Here is a 16050-nt window from a genome sequence, read left to right on the forward strand (position 1 = left end):
GAAAAGGGAGGAGAGACATTATGGTAGGAGAGGAGTTGTGGGGGGAGAGGAGATGAATTCTGGAGAGATAGCAGGATAGAAAAGAGGGGGGAGAGGAAGAAAGGGATTATGCTCAAGAGGGAGGAGATGAAGTATTGGGAGGTGAGAAAGGAAGAGAAGGATTTGAAGAAAAGTTGAAATGAGAACCAGGAAAGGAACAGGGTAAAGAGAAGGGGGAGAGGAGGATATACTTGCAAGTAAATGATGATGATGAACAGGAAGTGAGTATGAGTCAGATGGAGTGGTGATGATGGTATTATGAGTCAGATGGAGTGATGATGATGATGATGATGATGATGTTATTATTAGTCAAATGAAGTGATGATGATGATGATGATGATGTTATTATGAGTCAAATGTAGTGATGATGATGGTATTATGAGCCAGATGTAGTGATGATGATGGTATTATGAGCCAGATGGAGTGGTGATGATGATGTTATTATGAGTCAGGTGGAGTGGTGATGATGATGATGATGATGTTATTATGAGTCAGGTGGAGTGGTGATGATGATGATGGTATTATGAGTCAGATGGAGTGATGATGATGATGATGATGGTATTATGAGTCAGATGGAGTGGTGATGATGATGGTATTATGAGTCAGATGGAGTGGTGATGATGATGTTATTATGAGTCAGATGGAGTGGTGATGATGATAATGATGTTATTATGAGTCATGTGGAGTGGTGGTGATGATGATGTTATTATGAGTCAGATGTAGTGATGATGATGTTAAGTAATATTTCCGATAGTTGGAATTGAAATTTTCAGAGGGGCATATTTTCCGGAAAATTCAGAGAAAATTTTCCCGATACTCAGAAAATTCCGGGGATGGGGGGAGTTTTTTCCGGTTTTGAGAGAGTCGTCTCGTTACCTGGAAGTGCTCTGCACCAATTGTTCCGGCTAGCAGAGATATCACTTTATGAGTCGGATGGAGTGATGATGATGTTAGGATGAGTCAGATGGAATGATGAGAAGGTGAGTGTGAAGGAGTTGTGAGTATGAGGGAATACATATAGGTGTGCGTGCATTGGGAGGATGGGAGAGTTTTTTTGTTTAGTAAGAAGTGAATGTGAATCGAATGATCCGGGCAGATTATCTTGGAATATTCTGAGCAGACATTGAAGTGAATGAAGGATTACATAGGAACGTACATAGTTCTTTGAATGAGGTGTATCATTCATCAAAGGACCTTACCTGCAATTTTTGCCCGTCATTAGATAAGATCATTAATCTTTGAATACAAGTTAACCGTTACTTAGTTGTTTCACTTGCTCTGTTAGGGTCACACTAGTAACCATTTCTAGTGAAATGGCTCAGCACTGTCACAAGTGCCACAGAACAATGAAGAGAAGATAGTGATGACAGATTTAGTGTGACCCTTTGAAGATTACCTCATCTCATGCAATAAGTACTGAATAAATCCTATGTAAACCTCAAGCTCTGCTGCAAAGAAACCCTCCAAAACTCTTCTTCAATCTTAATGTTGTGAGCATTGTTATAATATGAGGTCTGACAATTAAGTTTGCTAACTTAATTGTCAGACTATGTATGTTTAGCCATAAGAAGTTTATAAACAGTGTTTCCTGTACTGGACATTCCTACCATCCTACATCTTCATAGACTTATGTTTCCTATACAGTACAATACAGGGTATTCCTACCCACTTGTATCTCCATAGGCTTAGATTTCCAGGGTTATGTCCAACTTTCTCTCTCATATTTTACATAACAGTGCAGAAAGAATTTTATTTTGTGCACCAATATGAAGACAATGTGCAGATTTACACCACCAGTAGCAACAAAAAGGCAGAGTACAGTACTTTTATTTGCCTTGCAGGAATGCAGCCTAGAGGGAACATGGACCATATCTGAAATTTCCTTCTTCATGTTTATTTGCTTATACTATACAAAACAAATAAGAAAATTTGGTTGTAGTAATTCAGTTGGCTTTATTTTAAGCTACCATTACCAGAGCTTTTATCCATTTTAATACTGTGAATACTGTTTCTTATACAAACCAGAGCCTCAACATTTGTGAGGGATAGGTTTCTGGGATGCTTGCAGATGTAAAGTTTCGTTAATAACAGTTTTACTACCTAAATTAGGGACCAAAGGCTTTAAAAAAAATTAATTAATAGAGCAAAAAACTTTACTTCAGCCTTCTAAATACTACACAGGTACAGTCTCGTTCAAGATTCTTCGAACACTGCTGGCAACTCAAGGCCATTTGTTTACTATAGTACGTAGTAAAAAGTATGAATTAATGTAAAATTTCATCGGTGATTGGTTACTTAGTTCCCTGTTGCTTAATTAATGGTTGGGCTTTGTTGTTTCGTATTGTATTATGCTACGTACTATAGTAAACCAACGGCCTTGAGTTGCCAGTTGTCTCCAGCAGTGTTCAAAGAATCTTGAACAAGACTGTACATACAATTACTTTATACTGTGCAGTACAATTTTTTATGTATTAAAAAAAATAAATGAGAAAGCAATTGAATGTTGTGTGATGTTTGGGAAGTCAACAGGATTGCAGTACAGTAGTGGCAACCGCATCATCTACAGCAGCCTGCACCACACGGCTCATATCATCACTACTGTGCCATCAACATACACACACACACACGAATGAATGCTTAAGACACAATGCTGCGAATGAAAAATGCATACATATACTAAATATTGGGTTTTCCTTTCACAAACTTAGGGCTTGGAAGAATATACTATAATTTATACCAGTTATAAGTGTAATATCAACATTATGGGAGCAAAATATTTAGTAGTATTACTTATGTATATAAAGTGTACTTCTTTTACCTCATAATGAGCTGCTGTAGATATTACTGCTCCCCTTTCAGGACTCCGGACTGGGATCATCTAAAATGGCTGATGAAGGGCTGGCAAGTTAGGAAGCCGTATCGGTGGAATAAAGGGGAGAAGTAGGCTGTGAGCGTGGGAGGGGTGATGCAGACAACGTCAGGCTGGTTGATTAGGAGAGAGATGGGAGAGGAGGCTGGATCTCAGCATTAAAAACATTGTGGTTGGCAATTGTCTGGCATTCTCTTTTAGTTCTTTACAAATATTTTGGTAAGGTTGCAAAGCTTTCTCAATATTCTGTTTTGTTTAGCTTCTTAGCTCCTTTGATGGGTATGAGTCATTATGGTTGACTCACTCCAGATGCATTCATGTGCAAGAGAGTTCATCCAATGCTTCAATTTTCTGTGTAAGAGTCACCACTTTCTTTGCACCAGCTACACTACCACCAGTCAATGACCTTTTGGGAGTCATGACAAAGTTTTAATTAAAATTAAGATTGCTCAGGAGGAAGGAGGAGGAGTAAAAATTCCCGCAGCATGGCAACAGCAGATGAACCGGATGAGACTGGCAGGAGAACACAGCAACGCGGGAAGTGGCAGTATTTCAGATCATGGTGGATGCCCGCAGTTTTTAAAATAAGCACCATACCTTTTTATGTTATTTCAATAGATATACTGTAAACCTGTGAGGCTCCTTTGTGGATAATCAAGTTTGTGAAAGTTAGATTCACTATATTGACATTCTGGTCTACTTAAAAAACTAATGTAGAAAACCTTAAGTAGTGACAAACAAATTAGAAGAAATTAGTAGGTGTAATGAAATTAGTAATTGAAAAAGAATGAAAACTAGACCTGACTGACTAATGGCTAAATTTTTATTCCAGAATTGGTATAATTTCATCTCTTTAAACAACATTTGACACATACCTCCTCATACTTTCTCATCTTTTCCATAACTTCCCTTACTCTTTACTTTATTCCCATCTAGCTACTATTCACCTAACCACTCATCTCTGTACAGGATATATTGGGTAGTGATGGTGTGCTGATCATGCCAACAGCACCTGAATTGTACTACCATGGACAGTCTTGTGTGACCATCTATGATGCATGTATTGCTAGCCTCTTCAATGGCATAGAATTTCCTGCAACAGCTGTACCCCTGGGACTCTCTAATGATGGACTACCACTGGGTGTACAGGTAAGTCCATATACAGTATACAAGGTTGAGCCATCTCACTCCATGTGAATTGTGGTCGACTGTGATATACAGTACAGTACTCTACAAGTAATTTTTACTTTACTTTCAAGTCTTTACTTGAATATAATACAGAGTGGTTCAAATCAAAGTACGTTCACACACTTTTACTGTCATTCAGTCATTTTTACAATAATGTCCCAAATATCACTAGTTTAACCAATGTTTACATAGTATCAGGTGTCAGTAATTCATCCTCGCCTGAAAATCACTCGAAGGCATGCTTTCCTTTCATTCATACACACACTACTGCTTCCTGATTGTAGGTCATAAATAAAGAACTGAAGCATGAAATTATTTTTTGTAACTAAGGAGAAGAAAATATCCTTCCCACTTTCCTTGGCAGGATTAGAAATTGAGAGGATCATTGTAGGAACTCCCTTTATTTTACCTAGAGATGTTCAGGTTTTGTGAGTCACTTGAATGGGTTTAAACTAATCAGTAGAGGACCTATAAATATTATGTCCAGCATTTATTATCAAGCAGTGAAACCATGGATTTCTTTCTTGTCCCCTGGTCACCACCATGACTGTATTGTCTCCCCTTTAACCCTCCCTTACACACATCTGAAGATGTCTTGAATAAAGACGAAAGCTAAGGTGCTCCGTTGTTTCCCTTTTTTCCGTGTGATTTTATCAAGATTTATCTTATCCACGTTTTCATTGTGGATCTACATGAGATATATGTGTATGCACCCCCTTATTATTAGTGTGTTACTATTACTTTTACATTTATCCTCTTCACCACTGATCGGCTCGCTAGCCGCTTGGGCGATCGGTCACGTCTCTGATTACTTTTCCTTTTCTTTTATCCTCTTCACCAAAAGATCGGCTCGTTAGCCGCTTGGGCGATCGGTCATGTCTCGGTTACGCACTGTTGGCAAGTACTGGGCACGCACTGGCTCCTGAATGTACCTGAACCCGCTCCAGTGTTGGTCAAGTCTGGTCTTGAAAGAGCTCACACTTGGTGCCGGCAAAACACTTTCTGGTAGATTGTTCCAAGAGTTCACAACTCTCACTCCAAAAAAGTTTGCCCTCACAGTTTTCTGGACTTGCGGCTTCTTCAATCTTGAACTGTGACTCCTTGTGGGGCGAGCGTCCGCCAGCTCCAAGTAAGGACACTCGACTGAGTAGTGCCCCTTGAGATGCTTATACACCTTAATTAGGTCACCCCTTGCCCATCTGTAGTATAAGCTAGGCAAATTCAGTTTTCAACCAACTGACAGTCCCTAGCATATCTCGGGGACCAGACAGGATGACAGTACTCCAGATGGGGAAGCACTTCACTCTTGAAGATCGTTACGTAGGACGGACCGTCTAGATATCTGAATGACCTTCTTATAAGACCCAATAATTTATTTACCTGATTTACCTTCTTCTCGCAATGGCCCGAGAACTTCAGCTCCTTGTCAACATACACACCGAGGTCCTTCTCACATTCAATCTCAAATAGTGCAGTTTCTTCATCCCGTTGGGACATATGATAAATAATAATAATAATAATAATAATTAACGGTTTATTGAAAAAGTTCTGCAGCCCGAAGGCTGAAAATATACATTGGACATAAATGACTTATTTCATACATTGGTGGTTTAACAAAAGCCTTCATTAGAGAAAGGTAAAGGAACATACAGTGAACATACAGATTAATGTAGGTGTTGAACAGCAAAAACGTAGGTAGTAACTCCTCCCAGATGGTGTTAGGAGGGACCTCACGGGTGTAGTAGTTCCTCACAGATGGTGTTATGAGGGGCCCCACGTGGTGTAGTACCTCACAGATGGTGTTATGAGGGGCATCACGTGGTGTAGTAATTCCCTCACAGATGGTGTTATGAGGGGCCCTACGTGGTGTAGTAATTCCTCACAGATGGTGTCATGAGGGCCTCACGTGGTGTAGTAATCCCTCACAGATGGTGTTATGAGGGCCTCACGTGGTAGTAATTCCCCACAGATGGTGTTATGAGGGGCCTCACGTGGTGTAGTAATTCCTCACAGATGGTGAGGCTCAACGTGGTAGTAATTCCCTCACAGATGGTGTTATGAGGGGCCTCACGTGGTGTAGTAACTCCTTCACATATGGTGTTATGAGGGGCCTCACGTGGTGTAGTAATTCCTCACAGATGGTGTTATGAGTGAGGTGGTTCCAGGCCTTCCTATCGTGAGACGGATTAACACATCGCTGGTAGTTGGGTCTCACGGCCGTTATCACTGGGTACCTGGGACCTCACTGTGTGAAAGGTCAACTTGGGTACCACTGTTACTGTTGAGTTGTTCTCACTGACTTAAGCACTGTTCACCACTGTTCACCTGTTTAACACTGGTTCCATTTCTTTCCTAAATGAAATAGTAACTTCTGGCGTGAACTTGTTGATATTCCGGTGGGGAGGAGGGTTCAGGAGGGAGTTGGTATGGGCCAACATAACAGTTGACCTGGCTGCTCCGAGAGGAGCGCCAGGTACGTCTTGACCTCGTATCGGTGGTCAAGGATGCGCCTCCTTAACCGTTGGTACATCCCAGGTGCATCCTCTTACACTTCGTGACATTAAATCTCAGCAGCCATTTCTTCGACCATTCTTGGAGCCCACAGAGGTCCTTCTGCAGCTCTTCACAGTTCGCTTGGTTCTTGATTTCCCGAAATAACTTGCCATCATCGGCAAACATTTGTAAGGAGGAGTGTACAACGTCAGTCATGTCATTTATGAAACAAACAACAGCGGGCCCAATACACTGCCCTGTGGTACCCCGCTTGTGACAGGTACGGATGATGATTTCATGCCATTAATCACCACACACTGCTTGCGGTCATGTAGAAAGTCTTACATCCACGCTTGGACATTTCCCTGAATTCCGTACCCTTCCAGTTTGATTTTCAGCCTTTCGTGGGGTACACTGTCGAAAACCTTGGCAAAAACCTAGGTAAATATTGTCGATATTACCATCCCGTTCCAGAATATGGGTCCAAATATCCAATACCTTGAGCAATTGTGTTAAGCAGGAGCACCCCGGCATAAAACCGTGTTGGCAATCCTTCACAAGGTTGTTTGGTAGTAGATGTTCCATCGCGGTATATTAAAACTGTATACAGTGATATCCCAATTAGCCGGAACAATTGGTGTAGAGTACTTCCGGGGATGAGAGATTTCCTGGTAACAAGACGACTTTCTCAAACCCGGAAAAATTTCATATCCCCAGAACCTTTTCCAGTTACTGGGAAAAGTTTTTGAGTGTCTAAACTAGACCTCTTGCACAGTTGCACACTAGCCCACTTGCCCAGAACGTTTCTAATTAAGTTAGAACTTCATTTCTTTACTATGAAAATCCAGAATAGTTTATCTAAAAATTTGGTAAAATATATATAAAAATTAAAAATATATAGGATATGGGCATAAATGAAGCTGTGTGTTACAGCAAAGACTATAATTTTCTACTCCCTTGGAGCTGTGGGTGATTAGTGGGTCTCGTGTAACTGACCTGACCTGATGCAATGTCAGGTGGAGGTAGAGTGGGGTATTAGTGGTCTCCTATTACTGACCTTCTGATGGAATGTCAGGTCACTCTTTCTTGGGTGGAGGATTAGTGGGTCTCATGACCTGAAGACATCTTGAATATACACAAAACCTAAAATATTTTTAGAGAAATTGTGGTAAGTACAGATATAAGTATAAATGAGCAAAGTTGTATCCCTTCAACATTGTTTCATAACATTTTAAAATATGGAGTGAGAAAGCAGAAAGGTGTGGGTAATTAGAGAGATGGAGTGGAAATGAGTGTTGTGAAGCGCTCCTCAACAGCCGATATTTAACTCGTTACCATGCAGTCACACACAGGCAGATGTGTCTTAATTCCCTTGCTGGGGGTGTGTAAGTGTTGTTGGAATGTGTGTGTGTGTGTGTGTGTGTGTAATAATAATAATAATAATAATAAATGGTTTATTGAAAAAATTCTGTAGCCCGAAGGCTGAAAATATACATTGGACATAAATGACTTATTACATACATTGGTGGTTTAACAAAAGCCTTCATTAGAGAAAGGTAAAGGAACATACAGTGAACATATTGATTAATGTAGGTGTTGAACAGCAAACTTGTAGTGTAGTAACTCCCTCCCAGATGGTGTTAGGAGGAACTCACTTGGTGTAGTAGTTCCCTCAAATGTTGTTATGAGGGACCTGGCGTGGTGTAGTAATTCCCTCGCAGATGGTGTTATGAAGAGCCTCACGTGGTGTAGTAATTCCCTCACGGATGGTGTTATGAGGGACCTCACGTGGTGTAGTAATTACCTCACAGATGGTGTTATGAGGGACCTCACGTGGTGTAGTAATTACCTCACAGATGGTGTTATGAGGGGCCTCACGTGGTGTAGTAACTCCCTCACAGATGGTGTTATGAGGGGCATCACGTGGTGTAGTAATTCCCTCACAGATGGTGTTATGAGGGGCCTGACGTGGTGTAGTAATTCCCTCACAGATGGTGTTATGAGGGACCTCACGTGTGGTAATTCCCTCACAGATGGTGTGATGAGGGACTTGACGTGGTGTAGTAATTCCCTCACATATGGTGTTATGAGGGACATGTGGTGTAGTAATTCCCTCACAGATGGTGTTATATGAGTGAGGTTTGGTCCCAGGCCTTCCTATCGTAGACGGATTAACACATCGGTGGTTGTTGTTGGGTCTCGCGGGGGCCGTTATCACTGGGTACCTGGGACCTCACTGTGTGAAGGTTAACTTGGGTACGACTGTTAGTATTGGGTTGTTCTCACTGACTTAAGCTCTGTTCACCACTGTTCACCTCTGTTTAACACTGGTTCCATTCCTTTCCTAAATGAAATTGTAACTTCTGGCAAGAACTTGTTGATATTCCGGTGGGGAGGAGGGTTCAGGGGAGGGGGTTGGTATGGGCCAACTTAACAGTTGACCTGGCTGCTCCGAGAGGAGCGCCAGGTACGTCTTGACCCTTCGGTGGTGTGTGTGTGTGTGTGTGTGGGGTTGTTAGAGGGTGTGTTTGTGTATGATGGAAGAGAGTATGTGTGATGTAGGTGGTGTTGGTGTGTGTGTTGACGGAAGCGAACCTTTTTGGGGTAAGGTCACGTGGTTTGTCCCCCCCCCCTCTCCTTCCTTCCTCAGTCAAGCGTGGCTAATTGTGATAGGGAGATGAATTTGGTACCATAATGGATCCTTAATAAGTTCTTTACCAAACGTTTCCAATAAGATATCCTCAAACGAAATATTTCTATATGATATAGTGATGGAAATTCCAGTCTTTTATACCCACAAAAATAACGTTAGAAATGTTGATACCGGAGTCATTAAAATCAGTTTTAATTTTGTTACACCATTTTTTTTTTCAAAATAATCCTGAATACTTTATCTAAAAGTTTGGTTAAATAAATATATTTAAAAACAAAAGCTCTATATGATACGGGCAATAATAGAGCTGTTACTCTTATCCTCTTCACCACTGATCGGCTGGTTAGTCGCTTGAGCGATCGGTCACGTCTCTGTTACACACTTCACTCAATTAACTGTAATACATAAATAATCATGTCTTAACACTTCTGATGATGGTTGAGTGGGAGATTATTGGGTCATGTTACTAACCTGATCTGATGTAACGTCAGGTCACCCAGTGTTGGGTGGGGGATTAGTGGGTCTTATGACCTGAAGACCTCTTGAATGACATTTTTTACCTATGAGGTATATACATAGTACTATACTGTATTGTACATCCAATCCTCGCCTAACGTTGTCGTTACGTTCTTGTAAAACACAACGTTAACGGAATAAATTTCCCCATAAGAAATAGATAAAATATGCTGGTTACGTTCCCCAGCCTACCTTTGCCCCATAAAATACATTACATATTCGTAAATTCCATGAAATTTTTATAGAAAATGTATATTACACATAAAAAAAGGTAAATAAACTAAATTAATATTTAATTAATAAGATAATAAAATCATTTTGTATTGCACTCACTGATGGGCAGAGGTGGAGTGACTGTGGTGGAGAGGAGGAGGGTGGCGAATCACTGAGACCCAGAGGGGGGCTAACGCTACACTACAGCACGTTCATCTTTCTCAAAATGGTTTAAAACCTCCATTTTCATAGCAAGGCTAAAGGTCTTGTGTTGCTTCTTCACAACACTGGCATCACTAACACTTGATGGGCACTTGGGAACTATTTTGAATGGTTACAGTACAGTACTTATAGCAAGAACACTTACTGTAAACACTCACGTACGCTGTGGAAGCTTAACAAAGACTGGGGAGTAAATGCTTGGGGACGCCGTGACACTCCGCGAGAGAGCGTAGCCCGCCATACAAAGTAGTCCGTGTTGGGCGACAACGTTATAACGAATCGGTTGGGTCGTGAGACAACGTTGTCGGAATCATGGGTATCTGAAGAGTAGCGACATTTTCTGGGACAACGTTAAGCGAGGACTGGGTGTATATGGAGGGTACAGGTATTAATAAGCACTGATTATTTCAGTAAGTATCTTTACTAATTAATGAAAACAAATAAACACTATTGTATCATGAATGAGTCTGTACAGTAGACAAACAGTGAGGTAACCCTTTTCAGGGGGGTGGCCCGGTCACTTTTACCCCCAATGGACCCTTCTCCCTCTTCCTGCTTAGTTCACAACAAATGTTTTAATCTTGACTGTATTTGTGTTAAAGAGATGAATTTGATACCATAATGATCCTCTATGAGACGTTTCCAATATCATATCCTTAAATGACAAGCCAAATTAGAAGGTAAAAATAAGTATTTTACTGTATGTGAAGGGTACTGGTAGAAGAATTTATTTGAAATACTCCGTAACAATCAATACCATTGTATCCTGATTAGTTTTCCTTGTGATAAAACCATAATTTTGAGCTGCTTATTACTGTACTCATTTTGTACTAAATGTACTATGCTAAAGGACTAAAAATTTTATCTAGTGCAAATTATGAGAAATTTATACTGTACTCAAATTAATTGCTATCTTACAAGGACTCTAGCTGTGCAAGTTATATTGTCTTAAGTCAAGTCTGTGACATTTTTTAAGATAAAACTTTAAGCTTAAAACAAAATCCATCCCATTATTCGTTATTAATGTCGTCTGTTCCCACACTGCTTGCTGGGAGGAGGGGAGAAGGCGAGGTGTCAACAGTCAGGAGGGGAGATTAACGCTAACTCAAGGATTATGAAAGGCAGGGGGTTTAATTTTTTTGCTTATAAAATGGCAGTGACTTGACTTAAGAGAATATAGCTTGCATTGCTGGAATTCTTATAAGACAGCGATTAATTTGAGTATAAACTTCCCTTATTTTGTACCAGACATAATAATTTTAGTATAATTAACTTAGTACATTTGAGTACAGGTTGTGATAATTTATGTGGTTGTTCAGAAGTTGTGGTTGCCGTTTCGAAGCTTTGTGACATCACTAGTGTATAATGAGTCTCCATAGTCCTGGTTTATTCATTGATCAGTTGTCTAAGTGCAAAAGTAGCCCCGTCAAGCTATCATGTATCAAATAATTTTAAATAGAAATTATAATGTAAAATGTTATAAGATAATGGTTTAGTAGTGCTGTAAATGTGTGTGGTGTGTAAGTGTCTTGGCATGTCACCTCACCACCTGACTCCTGAACAAACTATTCATCAACTTCTTCAAATCCTACAATGTGCTTGGCAAGGTCAAACACACACACACACACACACACACACACACATGGGAATTAAGACAACAAGCATCCAGCGAGGGTCTTGTTGTGTGACTGCATGGAGGTGAATTAAAAGATCAGCTGTTGAGGAGCTTATTGCATAGCAACACTGGTGCATGTTACCACTCCTTTCCACTCCATCTCTCTAATCACTCACACCTTTCTGCTTTCTCACTTCATATTTTAAAATGTTATGTAATGTAATGTTGAAGGGATACAACTTTGCTCATTTATACTTATACTTATCACAATTTCCCTGAAAATACTTAAGCTTTGTCTTTACTCAAAACATCTTCAGGACATGAGACACTAATCCCCCACCCTACCTCCACCTGACATTGATTCAGGTCAGGTCAGGTCCCCCCCCCCAAAAAAAAAACATACTTTAACTTTCATCTTTATTCAAGACATTTTCAGAAAATTCTCTCAGTTTTCATCCTTGGAAAATTTGTTCCTAAAGCCGGAAATTTTTGGAAAATTCCGGCTTTGGGAATGATTTTCCGAGCAAATTTTAATTCCGGCTATCGGAGATTTCCGGGTTCGAGGGATTCCGGCAAACGGAAATATTACTGTATCTTAGCTGGGCCTCAAAGTCTCTCACTGTGTCACAACCAATGGTGCAGAGTCTCCGTACCAACTTCCATGTCCTCCAGTTCATGTAAACAGTACATGTATTTCAGTTACTATATTTGTTATTACCGTATATCACGGCCTATAAGACGAAATTTGAACATTAAAAAAATCTGCCCAAAGTTAGGGGGTCGTCTAAACCACCAAGTTTAAAATTCTTACCTCTTAAATATTGTGGTTTAGTGTGTCAAGAGTGGTGATGAAAACATCGTAAGCCACTCACAAGGTCTTACCACTAATTATTTTATACTGAAACTTACGTTTGGCAAGCTGGATTCAAATTAAGATTACCGGTATATTAAAATAATAAAAATGTATTATAAACCTGTCTAACATACCGTAAAAGAGATTTATACCCCTATAATAAACACAGCTATCATCACACACCCCTCCCCACGCCCCCCCCCCATTTGCCAGTGAGGAGCCGTGGAGGTGGTCAGTAATGCATACCGGTATCGGTATATTTACTCATAATAATATTTATCTCCTATAAATAATTGATTTAAATTTTATTTTTTTCCAAAGAATATTCAGTAAATGAGTGCATTAATTCTTGAAACTATCGACGGTTAATTACAGACGCTCAAGTGACGTCACTAGTGTTTACACTACACCAGCTGGTAATATTTGATGCCATTACTTGAAGTGAATTGGCCTTATTTTAAGTAACTAACTATAAATAAATACAAAAATTAAAAAAAAAGATCAAAACTGAGAAATAATATACTGTATGTATGTTGTGTTGTCAAAGTAAGAGGAACAATTGTGTAAGTACGTAATATTTTTTCACTCAAATCCTAATGAAACACTACTGGAGAACATTCCTTTGTCGCAAAACAGTTTATAAATTAAAGAAAATAATTACAGTGTGTTTAATATATTACAGTATATTATAAATAAATAAATAAAACAAATAATTCGGTAAATCTATTTAAAGTAAATGGAAAATAAGCAAACATGTTATTTACCAAGACCCTTCCGTCTGGCTCAGGGTGAGATGTAGGGGAGATAAAGAAGGCTATTTATAGCCCATCAGAAGTGACCAGTACCCTAATGCACCATAAATAATTCATTGAACATTCATTTTTTGTACATAGTATATTCAGTATATATATATATATATATATATATATATATATATATATATATATATATATATATATATATATATATATATATATATATATATATATATATATATATATATATATATATATATATATATATATTTGTGTAATAAATGTATGTAGTAAGTACATACTGGTAACCTTTTTCACTCAAATCCTAATGAAACACCACAATTAGAATACGGTGGTTGCTGTTGAATCACATGTTGTATAAATAGTCACACCACCGAGACGAGGGAACACTCCCAACACGCTTCAGTGACGTCACTAGTGTTTACACTACACCAGCGGGTATAATTTGATGACATTACTTGAAGTGAATTGGCCTTATTTTAAAAAATCAAGGATGGTTGGTAAAGGACTACTGAGTCAGTGGGTAAGTGTCACATTTGGGGTACTGGTCTTATACAGCAAATAGAGCTCAAAAGCTACTTTTTAAATGGAAATTTGGGGGGGGCGTCTTATGCACCCCGCCGCCTTATAGGCCGTGATATACGGTAGCTTATAATCACTGTGTACACCCAAAATTATTTTAAGAACATTTTGTAGCATTGTAAGAATTTTATCAGGAATGTATCTTAGCTTTTCTAATGGGAGTCTATGGCAATACAGTGTGGTATGCTATAACGAACGGATCCTACTACGAATATTCCTATAACAAACGGTTTTACCTATGAAATTGAGAATGATATAACGAACGAAACTCCTACAACGAACATTTTTTTTTTTTATTACAAGTATTAATGATATTCTTTATTTCAGGAGTTTTGATGCATATTTATGACACTTTTTTACAATTTTTAAAATTTTATATTATATTTTTCAGTGTTAAGTGGTTGTGATGTATTTGGGGGCCTGGAACGGATTAATCCTATAACGAACGAATGCTATAACGAACAAGGTTCTAGAACCAATTAGATTCGTTATAGCATACCCCACTGTATATGATTTAATGTGCAAAAAATTTATTTACAAAAGGCTTTTCAGGAAAGGAACCCTTTCATAAATTGTCAAATGCCCGTATAACGTGAATAATATTGGATCTCTTACCATTTTAATTTATACACTATTGTATCATGTTACATTAAATATGAATTAATTTAGTTTTCTCATTATGAAGGTGGTTACTACACCCGGTAATGACCATCTGAGCTTGGCAGTAGCAAGAGCTTTGGAAGAAAAGTTTGGTGGTTGGGTTTCTCCATCACCAATCAAAGTCGCATCCTCTTAACTGGATCATCCACAAAAATAGAATTATTTTCCACTTGGTTTAATTTTAGAAATTTATACTTTTGCAGTCTTGTTCACAGTATTTAATAAGATGATACACAAGCCAGGTTAAAGTGGGAGGCATCAGAGTGAAGTGAACATATTTGACAGTCACCAGTGTTATCAATTTGAAATTGGCATTTATATACTATGGATTTTGAACTACCATTCTGTTAATGTCATCACAGTTCAGTAGTTTTTTCATAACCCAGCAGGAAGATAAATTGATAAGATAGAAACAGGTCTTTCTATCTTCCATCCAATTGTTTATTCTAAGCTAATTGAACAAATCAAAAGTAAGAGATTTTAGTTCACCAATGTCTTAGATCTTTCAAACTTATTACAGTAAACCCTTGATAACTCGGCACATATGGGACTCTGGCATTGCCGAGTTATCCCAAATTCCAACTTATTGAGGCACCATGGCTAATTTTCTTTAGTCATCATGTAGACCTGATATATATGTCTGCAAACATCTAATTCTAGGTTGAAGCTTTTATGTGGTTCTATCATTGTTTAGCATTTGAGTGGTCAGAATACTCCACTAAATGGCAAAATTGATATGGTCATGTACAAATCACCATTTTATAATCTGACATCTATGAAAGTACCATTTAGCATCTGATTACGGTTTGCCAAGCAGCTGGTAGAGGCATTGTGGTTAATTTGTTGAAGTTCACCATTGTAGGAGGGCCAGGCTGGTATTGCCCCACTAGAGGACACAACCTCAAATTAAAGAAGTCATAAGTACAGAAAATTTTTGGATCTACATGTGTAAAGAGATTTCTGTCAGGATTTTCAATTGTTGGTGGAGTAGTGTAATTACCAACCTTGTTATGTGTTTAACCCTTAAAGTGCGGCCATGGAAAAAGAGAGTGATCTGTGTACTGTATAATAAATATAATGGTTGCCCCTCGTGTAACGAGGATGGCCAGGCCAAGGGCCACCTAGACATGAATTTGTTTAAGGTGTAGAAGTTGTGGCCAACACAACAACCACACCCTGAGTTAATGAGATGCATGACCCAGTGTCAAGGAATAACCCGAGAAGACCGGACAACTCGCCAACTGCACTGGATAACCATTACCCCGGAATACGATCCGCAAATCGATTAACATTCAGGTTCCCAATTACTGCTGGGTAGACAGAGGCAAATGGCGTAAAGAAACTTGCCCATAGTTTCTCCCTGCCCAGGGA

The 16050-nt window shown here is 39.0% G+C and overlaps 1 protein-coding gene across 4 annotated transcripts in view; it reads left to right on the plus strand.

Annotated features, from left to right (window-relative positions):
- The window catches only part of LOC121860822 (fatty-acid amide hydrolase 2-like), a 72202-nt gene extending 56365 nt beyond the window's left edge, over positions 1 to 15837 (plus strand). For 3 of the 4 annotated variants that reach the window (XM_042358212.1, XM_042358225.1, XM_042358219.1), the window contains 2 exons: positions 3878 to 4057; positions 14705 to 15837. In XM_042358212.1, the coding sequence (XP_042214146.1) occupies positions 3878 to 4057; positions 14705 to 14815 (291 nt within the window). In that variant the 3' untranslated portion in view covers positions 14816 to 15837. Of the gene's footprint in view, positions 1 to 2898; positions 3375 to 3877; positions 4058 to 14704 lie in introns of those variants that run through there. The other variant, XM_042358227.1, reaches the window with a different exon arrangement.
- Positions 15838 to 16050: the final 213 nt, after the last annotated feature.

This window comes from Homarus americanus, unplaced genomic scaffold (assembly GCF_018991925.1).
Source record: "Homarus americanus isolate GMGI-L3 unplaced genomic scaffold, GMGI_Hamer_2.0 scaffold40248, whole genome shotgun sequence".
Classification (NCBI taxonomy): Eukaryota; Metazoa; Arthropoda; class Malacostraca; order Decapoda; family Nephropidae; genus Homarus; species Homarus americanus.